This window comes from Bombus vosnesenskii, unplaced genomic scaffold (genome assembly GCF_011952255.1).
Source record: "Bombus vosnesenskii isolate JDL3184/JDL3185 unplaced genomic scaffold, Bvos_JDL3184-5_v1.1 scf7180000016273, whole genome shotgun sequence".
NCBI classification, from domain to species: domain Eukaryota; kingdom Metazoa; phylum Arthropoda; class Insecta; order Hymenoptera; family Apidae; genus Bombus; species Bombus vosnesenskii.
This window is the reverse complement of record NW_022884342.1, coordinates 1,502,712-1,525,612: the sequence shown is the minus strand read 5'-3', so window position 1 is coordinate 1,525,612 and position 22,901 is coordinate 1,502,712. Positions and strand designations below refer to the sequence as shown.

General features: G+C 44.7%; 1 protein-coding gene across 3 annotated transcripts in view; it reads left to right on the top strand.

Moving 5' to 3' along the window:
- The window catches only part of LOC117242304, a 252,371-nt gene that overhangs the window by 215,321 nt on the left and 14,149 nt on the right, over positions 1–22,901 (top strand). For all 3 annotated transcript variants that reach the window (XM_033508846.1, XM_033508845.1, XM_033508847.1), the window contains one exon: positions 15–160. In XM_033508846.1, the coding sequence (XP_033364737.1) occupies positions 15–160 (146 nt within the window). The remainder of the gene's footprint in view (positions 1–14; positions 161–22,901) is intronic.

Sequence of the window (22,901 nt, the reverse complement as noted above, 5' to 3'; positions counted from 1 at the left end):
CTTCCTGTTTTCAGTCGGAGCGGTTTCATGTGCATGACGTTCTACCGAAGGGACGGTCACGTGATAGAAGTGCAAACCGGAAGCGCCGTTTCAAGGCCGGAAGAAGCTTGCAGCACGCCCCATTTTCAACAGCACAACATACCCTTCCTCACCTTAGTCAGTAAGTACAATAGCGTTGTCTCGATATCGTTCTTTTATCCCGTTGATCCGTTTCGAATTCCGGCCTGACCACGTCTGTTCTTTCCTACTTAGAGAGCGCTATCGTCGTTTGCGATCGATCTATGCTTCATCAGCGATTCGAATTATGTCAATGACTTTTTACGAGAATAACCGATTCGTTATCGGCAATACATGGAAGTGGGAGGTTGTATCTTATAGATTGTGAAAAAGTACGTTGCTCGAAACAATTACGGTGACAGGCCCTATCTGTCTAAACTCCATTTACTGGAACGAAATCTTGGCGATTGAATCCAGTTATCCGAATGCGAACTTCTGTTATACGAGAACGAAAAATCGTAGAAAATGGGAAAAGTCGTCTGAAGTGCAGTTATATGATCTGTTTGTAGTTGGACGAGTACGATCGATCAAAATGGAACATCGCTAACCAGTCTCGCGATTTTGTCAGTCACTTTGATTTTGATGGCTGCTCCTTACGTTTGCATCATTGCCGTTTCGTTTTGATCATTGCCTTAAAAACGATCAGTTTCGTTCGAATAACACGGCAATATACGTATATGACTTGCTCGTCTCTGTTCATTTTGTTCGTGCGATAAAGCCATTCGTGGCAACTTTAGTTGCTCCTTATTGTTTTGAACAGTGTAATTACGATTCGTAATTGTGAAACGTAAAAGGCGATCGTCGAATACAGTTTCTCTCGGCTTGAGTCGTCGTTAGGTCGTTTTGCTGCGGTGCCGTGACGGTAATATCGGGCTCTAGCGAGAGGCAAAAGTTCGATCGCTCTCGAAAGAGTAGGTTGCCCGGTTACGCTCGATTTGCGTGACCCTTGAATTTTATTAGCTCCGTAGAAGAGGGGCAGAGTCCGAAAAGAGAGAAATATCAAGCAAGAAAAAAAGAATGTTGGCTGCCGGAAACTGCCTCCAATGCCGATAAACCCCGGAGAACTCGAGCTACGTGGAAAAGTTTCTGGTAGTGCGCGGCTAGAGGATTTAGTGCGGCAACATTGTTGCCCCGGTTGGAAAAGCAGGCCGGTGGTGTGAGGCTTGACCGATACCTTTTGCAATTTTCGATCGTTTTAGATCGAGAATGTTTCTACGTTTTATTGGCAGAAGGAGCCACGTAGCGATGGAATTAACTCGATGCCTTTCGAACAACTCGCAACCGAATCTGAGAAGCTTTCTGAAAAAGGGCTCGCGCAGTTTGTTTTCCAGTCAAATAGCCCAATTATTACGAAATTCTTATTTGCTTTCCTATGCGTAGAAAAAAGAAACAATGTTCTTTAAGAGATTCCGTATTTATCAATTGAAACACGACAAATATTTACAAATCTACCAGGTATGTATATATGAAACCGCAATTTTTGTACACCATACTCGAAGCTCCACGATTATTGCTCTATACATACATGTCTAGTAATTCGTGATATCGTGTAACGATCATAGTACCATTTTGTATTTGTTGTCAGACTCAACGATTTTGTAATTTTTCATATGTATACATTCAAAATCCACTATTTTATAAAATGCTACGATTATATGGTTTTCGTTCGATCGTTGTTCGAGGACATTGGTAAAAGTTAAGAGCTCGGTTGATCGAACGAAAAGGAGAAAAAGCGGAAGGAGAAATAGGGCGGCGGTAGCCTCGGCGATTTGTCAAAATCCCATGAACGACTTCTAAGTTATATACCTATCGTTTGGTCGGAACGGCTACCTCTAGTTCCTTCGACCGATCGGAATGTAGGCGAGTGTGAGCGTACTTCGACACATACGGTAACACGACGATGTGTAGCAGTCAGTGCACGCGTGTATGGCTATGTTATGCAACGGGTGGTAAACGAATCTTCCTGGAGAAATTCAATTTTGTAGGGAGCTGGTGAAGCGCGTCACGAAAATCGTTGAAACCGCACAAATATTTTGTTTCATCGTTCCGACGATGGTTCGTGTGGTTTGGTTTGGTGGCTCTGTTTGCCGATCACCTCTTTCTTCATTTGTTTTTTGTTTCTGCATTTGTTGCCAGTTCGAGGTGTATCGTGACCGCAGGCCGGGAGTTATTCTTTTTTAATCGAACCGTTGCGGTTTCGCCCTTTTGATTCTCGTGTCAAAAGCGCTTTATCCGTCGATCTTTTTGCATTGTAAAAACGTGTCAGGATCTTCATTGATCTGTAAGTACGTCGCGCAACGTGTTCCACGAGCGATGTTCGAATTTGGGAAATTCCCTCTTTAAAATTCATAAATCGACCGTTGATAAATTACCGTAACGAATAAACGACGCGAAGATATTTTGCGCGAGCCATCCGAGAATCGGAACAATAAACGACAGAAGAATTCTTTTTTCTGCGTACAATGTGTCTTAACTATTCTCCGGTACACTTCTGTATCGCTTTCTATTTTCCCTCGTTCGATATCCTGATGAAAACTTTTCGTTTCCTACAGATCCGCATCTGCTGTCCTGTGAAATATTCTTTGAAAATTTTCAAAGAAAATATCCCACGTAGCCGGTTCATTCGCGTAGCTTCCCATCTACAAGTGCAGCTGATACGAATGCAAGCTGCGATATACGTCTGGTTGGTCACAACGAAATATCCTAGCCCTGCGACGATCCACCTTTTCGAACTAGCTTCCCTTATCCCAACACCTTCTTCGTCCTACACCTTTCTCTCTTATTTTCGTTCGTAGTCTCCTCTTCGCCGCAACTTACACATCTTCGGGGAACGCTCGGTTCCCGAGGGTCGGGTTTGTAATCCCGTGGGAGTTATTGGATTCGGTTTGATGCAGTATTCGTTCGCTCTACCTCCCTATTCGATCTCCTCCCCGCCTTCCTCTAACGTCTGGCCAGCTTCGATTCCGAAAGCACGCTTCCGATTCTTTTCTTTCTTTCCTTTTTTTTCTTTTCTTCTTTTCTTTTTAACGAGATCCGTGTTACTAAAGCTAATTAATCGCAAAGTCCCACGATTGCATCACGAACGGCATATTACTCGGCTTCGAAGCGCTTATTGGGAACTGCTTCCTCCGATGTAACTCGGCGGTAGGATAAAACGAATTCGTGGAAACCGGTGAAAATTCAAAAACCGACGGTTCGCAGTCAAAGTCGTTTCGTCGCGGTTTTACGGCGCTGTCAGATGATAAAATTATAATCGTGCGAAAATTGAAGAGAAAGTTTGCGGCCGGGTTCGAATCGATCAAGCGGAATCCAAGTTTCAACTTGTACGAAGGATCAAGAAGTTTCGCCAAGTAATTCGCCGGAGTTTCTGTCCAGAGACTGCGGACCGACCAAAAATTCGTTGCCCGTAACCGCGTCCGTGGGTAGGCGTAGCGCGCGCGATAGATCATTCGTTTCACAGGGAAAATGCTTTCCCAGAACTGTTCCCGTTCCTCCCCCTGTAGCCATAAGCTATACAATATCCGCCGGTGCAATAAAGTGGACCATTCACCAACCATCCATCTTTTTTCGTAGCTCGGAAGCTTCCTTTCGCTTTCTTCCTCCTTCGCCCGCTGTTCCACCTCTCTTCTTTCTCTCTTTCTTCGGCTCGTTTTCCTCCTCGACCAAAGTTTTATGAGCAGCCGCGTGGAAACGCGGCCAACGACACTGGTATTCCGTCGACGGCGATGAATTACACCTTCGGAAGAAGAAGAAGGTCTCGTGGATTCGGCCGGCTCAACGAGAACTTACTACGCGTTTCGGTTCTCGTGTGTGGGCGAGAGGCTGAGATTAGTCGCGGAATTTGTCGTTACGAGTAACGGCAAATGTACGAGCAGGACGATTTAGCGCAATAATCGTCTTTATCGTGTACTCGCTGGCTTATAGTTTTATGTCCTGTTCGTCAGGTTGATCAGGTGAGACGAAATTGCGCGGATTATGGCGGCGAGATTTTCCACGATCGAAAGTTTTTCCACGAGGATGAGCGGAGGTAGGGACGAGTGAGTAGAAAAATATCGTTTAACGGTGTCTGTAGAGGAATTTTATTTGGTAGATTAAATGGTGTATTTATATGGAAGCCGGAAAATGTTCGATTTATGAACGTTTCGAAGCTAGAATGTGGAAATGCGATTTGTTCGTGATGTAAGTCGGAAAGAACAGCGAAAAGCAATTTGATGAAAACAAGTTGCTGGAATTCGCAAATAGAGCGATTTGCATTTTAACTTGGAACAAAGTGTCTCGACTATGGTCGGTGTTCTCGCGGATAACTCGATTGAAATAGAAATTCACCCACCTTTCCACTTATCCGCCGTAACAGAGTTGTTTATTCTTGGCGCGCGAAACAGCTTCGACACGTAAATAATTAGGGCAATTTGCGGGTCGATTTTGTTTCGCCCGGCGAGACGAGGGGTCTTAATGGCTGGTGCAGAGACGCGGGGCAATCACGAAATTCCATTTTGAAGTTAGATTGATAGGGATCCACTAAGCGTAATAAGAGGCGGCAGAGAATTCCTGCGGGATGGCTCGAAGTTGTAAGAGGTCCGAAAGCAAAATCATCAACTGGATGAGTGAAACGATTGTAAGCGGCGGCGATGGTGTAAGTGCACTCACGACATCGGATATAACGAGCACGAATCCGGCCAATTCGAAGTTACACGAGGGTAAGAAGCAAAGTCTGGAATTGATCGTGAGTGAGTGGAATAGAACCGGAGAGAAATGAATCCCTTGGGAAGCGTAATGTTCTTCGAGAGCGAGCCCATTTCGCTTCGTGCCCGTACTCCAATAAAAAAATGCCCCTTAATGAAGAATAAAGCGAAACAATTTGAAAAGGTAGAGAAGGGCCGTGAGTAACGATAAATATATTCGATGTGGAACGTGAACGATGCGGCCATTAACGCATTGCGTACACTGTTTCTCAAACATGCCAGCGAAGTAATCCACACGAACAGTGTATGTTTACTCCTCTTCAGTTTTATAGATCGGCCTGTTTTTATCATTTTTTTCTTTTCTCTTTTTTCCTTTTTTCCCCTCGAACAGCTGCTAACAACACGTCGAATAACGATGGACTCGAACGATTATTTTAAGTGTTGGCGCGCGTATTGCATAACCGGAGGAAGAAGAACGGCAAAAGGAACGGGAATCGGGGAATCGGGGTCGCGGTGTCTAACGAGCTCGAATCCCCGAGCAATTAAGTTTTCACGGAGTGTAACGTTGTCTTCGCTTTCTTCAGAGACACGAGGTATCCTGGAGTTTCTAGGGCCGATTCCAGACACCAAGAAAATTAAACAAATTGACGTAGGAAAGTTGAGGTTTATTTCTCAAGTTCGAGATTATTTAATTATTGAAATGCTCGGGCTTTCGAACGTGGGACGAAAGAAAAGAAATAATTATTAAAAGTATTTATCGATCGTGTCTCGGCAGATGTATTTACACAAATATGCTATTCCGATAGCTACTATATTGATAGATACTGCTATCTATAGATTAAATCACGAATGGATTGAAACGTTCGTTCTTGAACATTGTGCTCTAATTTGATCGAAACGCGAGATATAAATTTACTTTATCGGCAACCGATCCTGTTTAATACATCTAATTGTACGTATATGTAAACTTTGGAAACACTGATTTAGAGGTTTACATTTGTCTGAATGTTCGCGTTTCCCGTGAAACGTATAAAAATGCACGGCTGACTGTCACGAATTCGTGGAAATATCCGCATAAAAAAGGGCGTCGGTCAACAACAAAGCCGGACTGTAACGAGGAGGAAAGGGCAGCAGCGGTCGACGCGCAAATCAAATTCGCTGCAGGTGGTTCGACCGAGTCGCAGCTGAATTTGTCACTCGCAGGCTCCGCGGTTTTTTGTTTAATTGATTTATGGTACCACACGGTGATGTAAAAAATCGCCGTGACGGGCGTACGCGTGTCGCGACGATACGCACCGCGGTGCCATTATAAATCGCTTGTCCCTGACGTCATTATCCGCGGCCGGTTCAAAGGTGTTCCAGATTCGGATTACGTTCTCGGACATTCGAGTATGATTGAAATTCTAGCGATTTCGAATTTACCGTTAAACGTTTGATCGATAATACACAAACGTAGAAATTTGTATATAAATTGAGTAGAATAGCGGTTGGAAATTGTTGGACAGCGATACGTACAGAATCGATGGAAATATAGGTCACCGTGATAGTACTCGAGTTCTTATTTCAGTGGTGTAAATCATGAAATTACCATAAAGTTTGAAATTACGATCGGTCAGCCAGTCAGCCAGCCAACTCGAACTCTACGTTGCCGTTATCAAATCGTTGTTTAGAAATCGAAGAGTTCACGGTATGGACTATAACCTTTTGATCGCTGGCGTACTATTTACAACCTCATTTTCATTTCAGCGTTACGTTTCACGAAAAACCGTAATAGCCGTCGAAAGTTAGCGGCGGCACGGTGTTAACCGTCAACGATATCTCTTCATCGAGGACTCGGTCTCGCTCTTTCGACGAGCAGCGGCACGAAACGCGATCGAAATTTCGCGTGTTATTTCGCGTGTTTGTAGATCGGCTCGGGGAATGGCTGCCATTTTTCAGGCGAAAACTTGGCCGCCCTTTCCACGTCGGCGTGACTCTTTGAAATTTACAAGTCGACGTCGAATTGGCTAATACGCCAGGCGCCTTTCAGCTACTTTATCCGTTCGATGATCGAAATAAATCTGAACGGTTACGTTTTCATGCTTGAAACAAAACGGCATAAGCGACCATCGTGTATAACTTGGAGGTAATATCGGGACAAGTGGATCGAACGGGAGAATTCCTTTTGTCACAGTGTAAACACGTCCTGATTAAAATGTAGTTAAACGTCGATTATGGAGATATCGGTGGAGGCGATAGGACCGTGGAAAACGAAGGAAAAAGAAAAAACACAGAGAGATACGAAGGACAGAGGAAAGGGAGGGTATAGGGTGGGTAACGATAGAGAGAAAAAGAGTGTTTGAAAGTTGAACACGGCTGGCTAGTTAAGCGGCGCAACGGCGGTCAACCGTTGAATATATTATATTTTTAAATCATCGACACGCTGACTGCTTCCGTGCGCTGGCAGAAACATGGCCGCGTGTCTAGATACCCGTGTTGGAACGTGTTGTAACTACACGCGAAATCTATGTGACGTGTCCCTGTATACAGGGTGTTCCATATTAATTTCTAACCGGATATATCTGGGAAAATTGTATAGACCGAAAAAGCTAAACGCCTACAGACTAAAACTGGCCGAGCGGAAAATAGCGGAAAATTCGTGGATAAAACTTGATACGTACACGTGCCAAGAATATATCAAGCTTAACGTTATATTCTTTTCAACGAAACCGTACTTTTTCCCTGTTTATATCCCTTTAGTGTCTTTAACGAAGGAAAGAAGTGAAACGAATTTGATCGAGCTGACGATTAAAGGAATTGTTTGAGGAAGAAAAAAAAGAGAAAAAAAAAAAAAGGAAAAAATGAACATTGTATGTAGTAATTGGCGCTATCGATGGACGAGCGATCGACCAATTGGAATCCCTTTCTCTCGAGCTTTTCGTTTTTCCCCATTTGCTCTTTCCGTTCCGATGAATTTTTTCGGTTTGATCGTCTTTTGGGACAGTCCTCGATATCGTTTTCACTTTTCTATTCGGCGTTTCTCGCATTTTGTTAGTCTGCTCGATGAAGACGAAAAACCGGAAAATCTGCTTGAAATTTGAACGAGCAGATGCATCTCGTTCAGAATCATTCGTCTTTCGCAAAATATTTTGTATCCTATGGGATATCTTGCTACACGCACTAACTGGCGGAGACTTAAATGCACGCGGAGGCAATCGTTCGGCAATTATCGGTGAAATAATCAGCGGAAAACGGCCGACCCTTTTTCACCGCGAGAGACTGGTTCTTGCGCCCGGGAATAAAAAGTCGCGTTGAATTTCTTGGTCGGCTTTAATACGCTGCGACACGGACCACGGAGGCGGTAAGGGACTCGAGAGGGTGAGTCTCGACACCGGTTTCGAAAATTTACGATTCTCTCGTTATTAAAGCAAGGTTGGGAAAACCGCGTGGCTCGCTGTTTAAAGCGGCAGCTTTGGGCATTAATTCGATTCGCTCTCGTTTCTCCTCTCGCCCTGGCTTTTTCCTCGTTTGTTTTCCGACCATCAGCTACGACAGTTTATAAAAAGCGACGGGTCTATCCAGGCGGCGCGCACACAGCCGTTCCCATTTTTGTAATGCTGTAATAATCAATAGTACGCCGCTACTAAATCGTATAACCCAACCTCCGTCAATTTAATCGAGACAACGGAAGCACGTACCGGTTCTACGTGAGTTGGTGCGCAGCCCATGCACCGGGTGTCGTTATCGAATCGATTTTTATCTCCCCGCCGTATATTTTCCCTCGAAAAAAATCTGCTACCGGAATGTAAACAACGGTTTAGAGATTTTTATCGGAACGTGAAAGAAAAGCGTCTGATATGATTCGCGTTTTCTAATGAAATTCGTCGATGAAAGATGATTTGATCTGTATATATATATATTTTTTTTTTCGAAATCGTTGATGTTCTTTGTCGCGAACGGCCAACGAAGAGCGTGAAAAAATCGAATCGCATTCCCACGGAATGAAACGATTGGTAGTTCGCTTTGGTCGGTAGGACGGATGAATCGAAAAAAGTAAAAAATTGTCGCGATCATGGGTGTTAACGCGCGACGATGCCGTACATTTCACTGGTCGATCCGCGATCCAACACTCGGCTCGAAATTTGAATAATGAAAAAGGAATCGAATTGCTTCGCGGAACGATGTTACGCTGACAATTACGCGACACAGATAGCCGCGGGTTTGTATCCCCGTATATGCGAGCCGCGTAAATGCTTCGCGTGCTCGCGCTCCAACGCATCTAGCAATTTTAATCCGTCGCGTGTGTTTTCGCGTTTACGATACATCGATAAAGCCATGGTACTTATGGCTACGATTTCTTTCGTTGCCTTAATGCTGTTTGCCAAGAATATTACGTTTCTATTAGCTGGGCGGCTATAACGCGAATGGAATTGTTCCTACGTAGAAATAGCGCGACTAGCTCAAGATTACGTAAGCACTATGATTTTCAATCGTTAAGAAGCCACATCGTATCGCAAATTCACAAATCGACAAGTAGAGTTACAAGTGTAACTTCTTCTTTTTACCCTCCTGCATTCTTTCGATCGTTTCAGCGAAATCGTAGATGGATCGGAGATGGTCAAATTTACCTGGAAACCTAATATTATCGGTGTCATCTTCTTACGAGAAACGAACTTTGATAGAATACAATTAAATCGTTTGTTTCTTCGAAATTGAAGAGTAACGCGTGTATCCTAGTATATCGATTTGACTTCAGAGTTCCATGTTATGGCAAAAAGTAAACGACAAGGCGTATAATAATAATGATATGTATGAAAAAATCATGGGACGAGCGATAGAGGCAAACTGGAGACTCGCGGAGGAGGTATTCAGGTATTGAAAACTTACACGCGGTTCCATGATTCCAAGAGTTTGTTCCTGGCTGTACGATGGACCTCGTTAAGACTCGGAAAGATCGTGAACGAACGGAACCGATACTAGTATCTGTCCTGGACTTACTCTCCGAGGGCAAGGACTCTTGACCTTTCCTTTCTCCGTGTTACGCAGCACAGGAGGAAGCGAAGAAAGAGAGATAGAAGGCGGATAATCTCTGGTAATGTCTTTTATCTGCTCGTGGTTAGAATTTTGTCAAAGTTACGGAAAGTGGCTAGAATTCTTTAGTAAAGTTTCTTCGTGAAAATATCAAATTGCACAAACATTGGCAATCTACCAAAAATTATTCCTAGGAAGATGTGGTTGCGAAAACCAAAGATATAAAACTAGAAAGATATCATTGAGAAATTGAAGGTGATATCGTACTCGCGAAGCGCCGACTTTCATGACACCTATACGATTGTATTCCTGGAGAAACAGAGTATTAAAGACACGGAGACGTCGGAGACGTGAAGGAGGATCAGTGAAAATAGAACCGAGTGTGGCGTAATATCGATAACGTTTGTTCGTATACAGAATGTTAGTTCTGGTCAGACTGGATCGAGTTGCTACGCCGTGAAATGTACCGGCGCACGTTTCGCGGTAAGAACTTGAAATATAGGTTATATGCATTGTGGTTCCGTGTCTCTCGAGGTTATGCACCATAATTCATCGTAGTGCGGTCGTAGCGTAGTGACAAAAAATGCTCGTGAAAACGTGTGCCGAGGGGCCTGCTGCTCGTCTTGGTCGGCCATATTGATTTCCCTGACGTTGGAAACTTGGATTATCCTCGGTATGTCAGCGTCGTAAATGGGAGAAGCTTGTCCATCGCGATGCATCGCGGCGTCGCCCTCTTATTTTTCAGTTTCGTCCCGCCGAGATTGAAAATCATTTTCATTTTTGCCTTACGCGACTGCACAATAGGACCGTAAAGAAAATGAGGCGACGCGCGGTTGCCCGTCGAGTCAACCGTCGACGGACCGCTTTATGTGGAAATTTCATTCGGAGAAAGGCACTTTCGCGAAATTTCGTAGGGAAGGTTACGCGGTGGAGGCCGGAATTGGCCAGATTCAAGCAGGATCTCGTATCAGAGTGGGTAACGTAGCGAGCAACACGCCGGATAAGTGAAAAATGAACCGAGTTAAAGAACCGGCCGCAATAACGGAAGAGAAATGAGAACAGATACGCGAAAGATATGGTAATGCGGAGGAGGAAGAGGCTCCGTGGTATTTCTACGTTGTTGCTAACCGTACGACCGTCTTGATTTTGGGATCTCGGTGACCGGTTAACAGCTTTGTTTGTTTCCACCGAATGATCGGACAACGTCAGAGCTGGAAAAATACCGCAACTATAGAACTGGCAGCTGATTGAAAAGGAACCCTCGAGGTAATCGATATGACGAAGCCGAGAATTTTATTTGCTTTGAAAGGATAAAACAAGAGGCAGCCTTTTAACCTATCGATAAACAAATAAGAAAGGAGACGGAGAAAAGAGATTTTTTAATATCCATCAAATTCTTCGCGTCGATTTCACGATTATTCGTTCTCGAGGCAATTAACGATCGTGTTTGTTCTCGAAGTACTCGGGTTCGCGGAAAGGGAGAGAGGAAATTAAAACGATAGGGCATAGGAAAAAGGCGTGGAAGCCGAAGGAGGTAAACCCCCGAGCGTGGGAGGTATAACAAGGGGTTTGGAGAGTAGTCTGGACCCTCGGCTAGACTCATTTTTCATAAGTTCGAAAAACACACCCGGGGCAGTTGGTGCGTAAATTTGAATTTCTCCTGCCGTGGCTACGGCGAGGCTCGGGCGCCGTGACTGTTCCTCGGGGGAAGGGGCAGCCTGGAAGGGCCATTGAGCATATGGCGCGGAATTTCGAACGACTTTTTTCTCCCTCTTTCCTCGCCGCTACCTTCGTTCTACCCCAGGAAACCCGTTGGAATACGCGGCTTGCGAAAACGCCGTTTCTCCTTCTTATTGAAGCTGCCATTCCCCTACCGCGGCCATCGTATCAACGATCGCACTTTGCTTTAACCCATAAGCGACCATCGATGGACCGTCGAAGCGTTACCCCGCCTATGTTACGATGGGGCAGTACTAGAATAAGCGACTGCTCGCGTTTCAAGGAAACGCGTTTCCGATTCTTCGTGCGGACATATCGCTTAAACCTTCTCCCTTTTGGGGCACGTGATTTGTTTACGGAAACTTTTGAAAACTTTGCAGCATGGAAACCGGCAGGTCGATATGGATATTGTTCGGTGTGGTTGGTACTCGACATTCCATTAATCTTGTCGACTCACCCGTGAAAACCATACTTTTCGCCAATGTAAATATCGTTGAATATTTACCTATGTTTTCAATCGTGGATTAGCGTTTCATGCTCTTCGTTTGATCCCTCGAAAAACTGCCATACTTTGTAAATATAAATGGACCGTACAATAACGTTTTATGGAATCGATCGACAAATCTTTCTCGTGAAACTTATTGCAAGCATGTCCGCGCGTGATTATACAGAAATTCTATAGAAATTGGAGGATGTAATTATCGATGTGGCGAATTATTAGATTAAATTAATCGTTGATTAAAGCGCGAGTTATAGTCGGCCGTTTAATATTAATTTCGAGCTACCATTAACATAGGTTTAGGGTTGAAAGGACAAGTAATTGGTATACGAACGTATATTTCGCTGTACGTGATTTGTCGCCAACGTTCGGCCAGATCGCATGGAACACACGCCGAAAATCGACTGAAGCAAAAGGATACCGTATATACAAACTCGTAAGTTGCACTTGTAAAACGTTACGATTAAGTTCAGCCGATCCGATGACAAATTTTTCGAACCGTCACACCGTGGCGTTTTCTAATTTTTCACATGCTTGTGGCCGATTTAATGTTTCGATACGAAACGAAGCAGGTGAACGCATGGCTCCACCGCATGGAGCAACACGAACGATTCTATCGTAGAGATTCATCGGTGCGCGTGGTCGAATTTTCGGGACCAGATGAAAATACAATAGCGCTAACAGAGAGAGAGAGAGAGAGAGAGAGAGAGAAAAGTAAAAAGAGCGCGATGTCGCGGTGTTGGAGAAGATAAACGATAGACAGACCGTTGGTGTGCGAACTTTCGCGTAATAGGTATATCTGGCCGTTTTGTCTAGACACGCGCCAGGACTGGAACTAGTCTGTGTACAAGAGCGACGGAAAACCGTCTCGATAACACCGCAACTCGATCTCGAGCGTTGCCGGGTCCGTGTTAGCCCGCATTTCCGGGTGTCTCCGCGCGTATCCATGTTCTCGGCGTGTACATTCACCGGCACACGTCGGTGTCGATACGCGTGCACGTGCACGGGAATGAACGTGTGGCCGCACCAGGGCGAGAACGCATTCGTCATTGTTTTACCCGTGCAAGCGAGATCCACGAGGAAGAGGGACGGCGGTTGGTCGCGCTGTCAGCCACCGCAATTCCCCGAAGGGTTCCACCGTTACAAGCTTCCCATAATCGAATACGAAGCTCTGCCGTTTTCGAAAACGCGGCTCGAAAACGGCCAGTCATTAGCCGCGTTTAGAACGAGCTCGGTAGAAACTAGCTCTCGAAGGAACATCGATTCGCCCGTCGAGAGGCATGATCCAGGTCGTACCGATAATGCTCGCTTCGTGAATTATTGGAATGCGATAAGCGGTGATTAAATAATTGCTGCTCCTGGCAAGGAAATTAACGCGATAACAGAGGAAATAACGAGAATCGTTCGTCCTTATTTTGCGCGTGCTTCGTAGAACGATTTTGAATATATTTAAATATCGATCGTTCGACGTTCGAGTAGCCGGGGTAAGCTGCGCGAAACGCAACAGGATTCTCCGAGGAGCGGAAGCGCATTTGCCGAATGTCTTAGGAACGTCAAGGCGCGGCAGGTTGATTCAAAAACGGTGAAAATCGCGAGACAGGAGACAACGGAGGACGTTCATCGTGGATGATTGCGTACAATGCAACCGCGTAGGCGCAGCAATCCCTCAACTTGTCACTTATGTCCTCTCGTCGTGTACGGTCTCCTACCTTTTTCCACCCTCTTCGAACAACCGGCTTCCTATCTACCGTGGCAAGCCTTTCATTCAACGGTAACAACGACGTTGTTGTCGACGACGACGACGACGACGACGACGACGACGACGGCCTCCTTTTATCCGCTGAGCCGTCTCAGTCCAGAAACTCGCCGTAAACGCCAACGAATGCGACTTTCGAAGGCGAGCTGACCTTCGACCTTGCGGAAAGTTGAGCAAAGTGGAAGAGCGCTCGCTTCCACCAAGGTCGAAGTCGATCGAATTAATCCGCACGATCGAATTCGCCTCTACGAGTACGACGTCGAATAATAGGCTGGACAAATTGCATGGAACGGCGGCCGACTACCTGTGCCAGCAAATGACTGCAGAATGAACCGTTTTACCTGCGGAAGGGGTACAACGTTCGAGGATTAGACGCGAGCAAGCTTCACTGAGAAAAAGCGTAATTTTCGTGCTTTACCGTTCGAAGGCTATAGAAAACGACGAAACAATCGAGTAATTGGTTTCTTTCTTTCGAAATTGTTCGTCGAATACACTGATATATAACGATCGTGATCGATCACGAGGTAAACCCTAACACGGAATATCTTATTTTCTACTTACTGTTATGTTCACCGAAAACTATATTCCCAATACATTTCGCATCTTTTCCATCAGAATTCCCCGTCCAAGCATGCATTCGCGATAACGCAAAAAACATGGAATTAACATCGAATCGTCAATTAACTCGTTGCCACTCCCACACGGACGTCCGCAAACGAATACAATTAATGAAATGTCGATCGAACGGACGATAACGATTTCAATCCGAAATCATCGTTTCATCAAAAATGATTCTCCTCTATTTCGTGACATTCCATTTCAATTAGGATTTTCCTCTGCAGCGATTCGTATTCGCGTTCACCGCGAAATCTTTCAGCATTTTCTACCGTATCCGTTTATTGGTATAGTTCGTGTAATTTCGTTGAAATTAAAATAAATTCAGCCTCGCCCCCGCCCGCGCTAATAAAGAGCATGTCCACGTCGGTTAATTAGCGAGCCGCCGTTGCATCCGGGTCTCGATCCGAAAACATTCATTTTCCGAGATAATGTGTTCGCCCGTAACTTGTTACTAATCGTCGATACGTGCTCCACCGGTTTATTATAATTAGGATTACGCTCCGGGTCTAGCGCGATGTCGCGATCATCGAAATATTTATACCGACGATCTTGTCGGGAATTAATCTGCGATGAGATTTATGGAATTGATTTATGCGAATACTAAGCGCATTATAATGTCGCCCTATCGAGATAATCCTTCGATACTTAGCCCGTAATTTTCTACGTACAAATAATTGCGTTGATTCGCGTTGTTCGCGTGTATCCACGTTTCGACGATTCAGGCTCGTCTAACTTTCAACGTTTTCAACCGATGTGTCGCGAGAATTTTTAAAACGCGCGATTACTTGGCCAGTAACGCCGATCTCTTTTCTCTTGGATCGTCAGATAAAAACAACGATAACCAGAATTCTAGTAACCGATTTATACGTGGAACGAAATGGAAAAGGTTAAAAATTGTCGGTCTTATCGGATAAACAAATCTTTCCTGTTTTCGATCGTGCTAGTTTCGATTAATAAACATGGTTGATGGCGATACGCGCTCGAGTAGAAACGGAGATGGAACGCTGGACAAGCGGCCCGCGGCGATCGGCAACCGGAAATGACGTGACGTACGGAGGCTACGTCTCGTCGCTACTATCGAACAAACTCGCACTTTTTTCGATTTCTCGTCTCTGCTTTTACGCTCGAAACCCGTGCTGCTCGACTGATGCAGAAGCGTGATTTCTATGATTGAAATCATCGAAACTTTTAATTGAAAAAGTTTCTAATTTAGGAATTGATAATATCTTGTTCGGTACTCTTGAAAGATATGTAAATGTATCAATTTCCACAACTCGAACTTCTAACACAGTTGCTTGCAAACTTTAACGAATCAAATCCACGTGACATTTGAAAATATCGTGCTTCTTCCAAGCTTCCGTCGAAAGATGAATCATAGTTTCGTCAAGGAAGAATCAGACAATGTCCAAGGAGTCGACGAGAAAATAGAAAAAATAAAGGGACGATCGCTCTCTTCGATCGATCGATCGAGCGAAACGTGATCGACGTAGCTGACCAATTGCGTGTTAGAGAGGAATTGTGAGTAAATTAAAGGAAAACAATTGTCGTGGCAGGTTCCTTCCTCCTGCCATTCTCTGAGCTGTTTCAATCTCGAACAGCTATATGGTGAAATCGGTCTTCCTTGGACCTAATAAACGTCAATAGTGCGTATGGAGCAGGCAATCCTAAGGTGTGTGTGTTCAACACGTTGATTTCTCTTCGATTCAACTTATTACGGGCGAAGCATCGACTTTTTCCAGATATTACGTGACGACAGACGAGTTCGGTATTTTCTGCACGGCGGAGAACGAATTTTTTTATGTAATCTTGTCTTCCTCTACTAAAATTGCAATATCCATGCAAATTCATATTTTTACGAACGCAATTAATGAAATGGAACTTAAGTAGAGATTCGCTTCGCCTATTAAATATTACAACTACTTTGGATATTTTATATATTTTTGAACATTATGTACATTCTGTGTATGTGCGTTCAAGTTTCTGGAAAATACGTGAAAATTCGTAGCCCGCTTATTATTACACGATTATTTGAAATATTATCGCAACCTTATAATACGATACCGTTAAAACTCAAAATTTGAGATCAAGTCTAAGATTATTAAAAGTTCTCTTAAAATTTTCTAAATGTTATTCGTTGACCATCCAGATCATTCGAGGACAACGTGTAGCGATAGGCTCGTCAATGTTCTGCATATTCTATTTGTCAAGGTTTAACTAGCTGGAAATCATTCTATCGCAGGAGGAATACGAAACTTTGAATCTAGCACGTTCCGCCAGACTGCGAGACGTTTAATTAATTACACAGTTGCTGTCACGTGACACCTCGTGCCTTGTCCTGCGCTATTCGCCTCATTTCGCTTTTCCCCACAGAAAGGTTGTGTTGCCACGTTCTATGTCCTTTGTGTTTTCTAGCCCAGTTCTTCTCGAAGTTGTCTTACCCCGTTTACCTGGCGGGCAGGGCGTACTAAACTTCAGGTTATTTCATTTACGTACACCTATACACGACGTAGATCGATGGACCGATCGTTCTCGGTAGGGTTCGAACTGCCAAGTACTTCTTTGTAACTTTGGTTTTGAGAAGGCCGACTCTGAAGATCGATACAGCTTGCATGTTCTTGTTTGATTCGGTTTTGCTTGCAAAAGTATCGGTTCCCTGAAGGAAACGTGCCAGAAACCTATTTTTAGCGGCAAGTGCACATTTCCTCGGGACAGATTCGAAACGACGATCAAGTAAAATTTTCGCCATCGATGGCAGATCTATAGCTCTTAACGTAATCGATAAGAGAGGCGAAGAGACTGGTTTAGACAGCGAAAGATTCGAAAGAAAAATGGAGAAAGGCCTCGCAGAGAGAAGCGAAGCTGGTGAGAAAGAAAAGACGCAATCTTGAACGCGTTACACGTACACGAGCTCGAGGCGAGAATTACGCGGCATGATTTGTTAGGGTTGCTTGTTAGTGGAGTGCGCGTGCACCCGAGTGACTTTCAAAGTCACCGCAGCCCCTGTACCCGTGGAATAAATAGATAGACGAGCATTAACAATACGGGGACGATTGAGAAGGGTAGAGCGTGATGATAGACACGTAGCGCGGAACACTGGGGTCGAACGCGTCGCCTCGAGCGCGGTGGTGAAAGTTTTTGAAATTTCCGATACACAAGGAAGGAACAAAGGACAGGAAAGAAAGAATAAACTCGGCGGTGCGTTGGCTGAGTCAGCGCTCGGTAATATGAAATCGACGGAAAGTTGAAAATTCATTTTGCCCGGCAGTCTCTGGAAAGATCGTATAACGGAATTAAGGCGGGCAGACAGATGGCTCGTTAAGGGTTGCGAATAACAAGGGTATCCAGACATTTCGCGATAGAGAAAAGGAGCGAGCAAGAGGAGACGGTAGAATGGAAATAATGCGAAAATGTTAATCGGAAGATGTTCCGACTCGAAGGATGCAACGCGAAAGGGAAGTTAGTGGCTGTTCGTGGTCCGATAAATTGCGAATTGGAGAAAGAAAAGGTAATCGGAAGGCGTGTTGGCGGACGGTTCGATGAAAAGTCAAAGTAAACTCGGTCGTTTCTGGAGGAACGTTCGCTTGGAAGAACGCTCGGGGGAGGATAAGAGGTGTAGCCGCGGGCGTCGAAAGGGGACGAAACATTGCACGAAATTTGCAAGCAAATTGCCAATTCTTAGGTGGTGCCGAGATAGGAGTGGCGGCGCGTAGGTAGATTCGCGTGGACGGCAGGTAGGTAGCCCGGCTGCGGCCGGATACCCAGGGGCCATGTTCGTGACGGTCCATAGCTCGAAATTCGTTTCGCGAATTGCCGACACGGCCGACAACGTCCATCGGGGAACGTCCGAGAAAGTCTCGAAAAATTTCCTCGTTTGACCCGGCCAGCTATTTTGAATTCACTTGGGCGAATTCATTCTCTCGCCACGTAATTAAATTCTTCACGGTCGTTTCGTTTCCCGGCTTATTTCGCTTCTTACGAAAATCTCCGGTTACAACGATCCTCTTCCGTCCCCTTTTCTCTTTCTCGTGAAACACGAGGATCGCAGTACCAAGAAGTACTTTGCGGATTCGATGTTATCCTCTGATTGCCTCTTTGCCAAAGGATTCTCCCTCGATATCGATTATTAATTTCTACGCGCTACTCGCTCGCGGAAAGTGAGATAAAAGCCGCATTAAATTAACTAATACTCGAGCTCTTTAGAGTCAGCCCTTGGAAAGGTCTTTGTATTTCTCGAAGGGTTCTCCATTAACACGAAGCGAGATCATCGTCTGCAGTCGTACTTGTCCTTTTTAAAGGGCCTTAAATGTCTTCGAAGCCCGGCAAGAGATAAAAGCCCGCTAAGCTTTACGAACAATCTCGGGGAATTTACAAAGGACAAAAGGATTCGTTGAACTGTTAACGCTGTAAGTTCCGATATTGTTTCCCCTTTCCTATGGCCGAAGGAAAGAAAGCCTGCGAGCCCCTTTACAACGTAAAATGTGTTTACGATGAACTAGAGGGACTCCTCGAATTTGTATCGGAGGTCGAATTGCTAACTCGAAAAACTTATCGAATTACCAAGTTTCCAACAACAATTGTACGTGGAATAAAAGTTTGGCGAGAGACGAGAGCGGAAGATGTCGAGAATTATAATTTAGCTCGCGGTGAAAAAAGAAATTGCGGAAACTTCTCCCTCCCATCGCGGAACCAAGCGTAAGCGTTGGTTTGTTATTTAGAAAACAGACACCGGAAGCAAGAAATCGGAAGAAGGTAAAAGACATTTATTTTCCGCTGGAAATGACATTTCAATAATTGCATCGCGGCGCAATCGTATCATTTGTGTACGAAGCTGAAGATTTCGTGGTGAAATCGACGTGAAATCCTCTTCCGCGATCATTGAAAGGATCGTGCGAGTGCCTCGGGAAGGAGGAGAGTAGAAGAGAGAGAGAGAGAGAGAGGGGAACTGGTCTCGTAAGCCGTTTCGAAGAGTTGGAAGAAATCCACGAAGAAAAGAAAAGGGAGGGTAGTGAAAGAGCCTTCTGCTGACGTCGCTGGCAATCCCTGCGTTCGTCCAACCGAGCTTGCAGTTGCACATCTTGCAGTTTCGGTTTTTGCACTCCATTTCGCTCGCATACTGGAACGCAGCGAGTTTCACTCCTCTTTTTCTTCTTCATCCCTCTTCGTCCGTCCTTCCTTCCTTCTATCCTTTTCCCGCTCCTCTTTGTACATTTTTTCTTACATCTACCGCCGTCTACCACACCCTGACGACTACCTTTCACTTCTATATATCTCTTTCTTCGTTTCTGATCTTTCACGTTCCCCTTTGCCCGAGGACTTCTCTACGCCGCTTGTCATCTTATGTGTCCATTTATAATCTTTATGTCCCCGAGTCGTTATCTAATTATTCGGGTGAGTTCTCGTGACGCGCGATGAATTAACAGATTATTCGCGCATCCGCCGTAGCACGGGGCACCGCCGGAGAAATAGAGTTTATCTATCGCGTTTACGTAATGAAAATCCTCGTCTTTTCATTTCTCCGTTGCGTATCTTTATAAATTGCCTGGAATTTATGGCAACGCCGAGAAGAAGACGGAGCGGGGTTGTGTATTTGGCTAAAGGTTTCCCTTGTGCCTCGCCGCGCCATTTAATTACGACACTAATTAAACATTCATTCTCAGATCCACGCGAAGATCCAACGTGGTTCCATTTTGCCGGACGAAACCAAGGAACACAAAGAACTGTGGACGATGGTGAAAAGTGGTGGAAGGTGTGTTTCGAGTCGGTTTTTATCATCTTACGGTAGTATCAGCACGCGCTAATATCAGCCACGTTTCCGCGTCGATTTTCTCTCACCCTCGCATATTGATTACATAAGCGACTGGATATACTACCCTCGCTAAAAACATCCGAGTTCCACCACTTTCTTTAACGCGTACTATCGCCGATTTCACGACATCTACCGCAACCTACGGACAGCTTGTGGTAGTTAAACGCAGAAGGATTCGCAAGGTCGACGTTAGAGAGGATGGAAGAAGCGAAAGGGCAGAAGCGGTGTATTAATAATAGCCCCGTAGCAAGAATTTCTGTTCGAGCCGCGGGCAAAGCAGGAAGTTCACTTTGCGAATTTTACGCGACGTGCGTCTCCCAACAATCTTATTTTCACCGGGTTCGCACGGTCGCGCTCGCTCGAAAGCTTCGCGTATGCAAATAATGGAACGGAGTACTCTCGCGTTTAATTAACGGAATTTTCGCCCCCTCCTATCGTTTGTCTATCTCTTTCCCTCTTTTTCCTCGTATGACGAGATCCAATGAAACCTAGCTCGCCGAACCGAGGGATCTCGCTGCACCGCGCAACGGCGAATTCATTTTTACGAAGACAATGTATTACGTGGGTAATTACGACGTTACCAAGATAATGTCTATTTGCGGATTAGGGGAAAATATTCTGTGTACAGAGCGTTTCGGTAACGTTAGTAGGAATTCAACTGGCTAGCTCGAACCAACCCCGCTGGAACGATTCTTACTGCATACCGGGAACAATTAGCATTTGAAAGTTACTCGTTATTAGAGCGCTTGATTCTTCGTCGTATCAGTTGTTCCACGGTATTTCCAAGTGCAAGAACGACTGTTAGGAAAGAAAATTTATTACTTTACACTACACACGAAAGTATGCCGATACTTTGCGTAGTGTTTCACTACGGTGCTGATGAAATTTCATATAAATATTTATTTATGTATGTATGTATATATTTGCGGATGCGCAAGTCTCATCATTTTTACGAGCTGATGTATGAGCAAACTTGGAAGCATACTTCCAATGTCATCGATCGCAATTAAAGTTCACCAGGACGAGAAAGAAAATAACGTACCAAATATACCGGAAAATTGCTATAATGACCATGTTTAGTTCAATGGACCATGACCAGGAGGATCTCGTTTCAATGCGCGTACAAAATTTTATTAGCGAGTCAGCGCAAAATATGGATCCCACGCGTTCGCTGGAAAATAGGTAATTTGCATGCTTGCAATACGTAATTGCCATCTAACGTTCGAATTAAGGTACCATCCGGACCGAATAGTTGGACACAATTATAACTTCTCACAGAGAGTATCGTGGCCACTCGGGCTACGCGTCTCATCCTCCGCCGGAAACCGCTTTCATAAACGATTCGCGCAGGTTAGAAATGACCGTTAAAGCTATCAGTTGCGGAGACAAGACGGAGCTGGGCGAAAAACAAAGTCGACGCGTATTTGGAAATTCCATGCCGATGAACGCGTCGCTTTTACGCGCCGTCCTCCGTTTTGAGAATTGAATTTCCATCGGACAAAACCGATCCATCGTGACGTTCGCATCGTGGTTCATGGAACGCGTCTTTCTCCGTTTGCTCGATTTATTGTTTCGCGATCTTCGTTCCGTCGTTTTCCAACGTTTCCTCGTCTGCACCGACGAAATCTCTTCTTCGTTTTCATAAGGAAAATGACAGTTTTCGAAAAATACTGAAAAGATTCCGATCGGTAGAATCAACGATAGTACTCGATTCGGTTATGATGTTAATTATGATAATATTAATTACACGCACTGGCACCAATAAATCGAACGCTAATAACGTGATAATCACTTATTACGGTCGATGGATGCATATTCAGTTTGTTTGATGCAATAATAATACTGTTATCAACAATAACCGATAAACGTACAAAGCAAACACAAGCAAATCGCGATAGAGACGCGCATGGTAGTTTCTGTAAAGAAAGCAACGACAGAGACCGACGAATCCGATGCTTTGATACAGGAGCAAAGAAATAAACGTAACGATATTCAGTTTGCTGTAATCTCGTAGCACGAATAACGTTTGAAGATAGAACAAGTTTTTGAAAAAACAAGAGTGTAAAGATGCGCCACGATGGTTCGCAAAAATCGTGACGATTAATTTTCTAGCTTCGCAATTACCACGATTTATTCTGTCAGCTCTTCGGTGCTGAACGACGAAAAAATACCACGGAACAAAGTGTCCATGAAATTTCAACGCTCATCGGACGTTGTTAAACGTCGAACCTGTTCGCGAACCTGTCCGAAAATACGTATCTACATATTGACGACTCCAGCTAGTTGGAAAATTGAATTTCCATCGTCCGATCGTTGCTGCGAATTGCTCGCCGTTTTGATATCCGTTGACGTGTCCGGCTCCCTCTCTTTGTGCCGATTGTTGCTCTTCGATTATTATCCACGTTCCTCGATGCGATGGAGTTACGCAACTAGACGACGTTCTACAGCCGCTGTCCAGATGGCCGCTCGATTGATAAAACGAAGAATCGACGATGCTCGCGCGACCATCCGCGAAGACTCGTTATTTGTTAAAAACCAATCGACCGAAGAGCCAGATAGATGAAGTAGATACGCAATTTCGTTCGTGTTTTAAAAGTTTCGCGATACAACGCGCGTCAGCTAACATGTGCAGCAGCGTTTTTCGACCAGTCATCGTTGACTAGTATTTGCGATAAGTACAGAATGCTCTATCTTGATGAGTTCCGGGGAAGATGAGTTCCGGGGAAATCGGAGGTTTTGCAATGCGATTCTTGA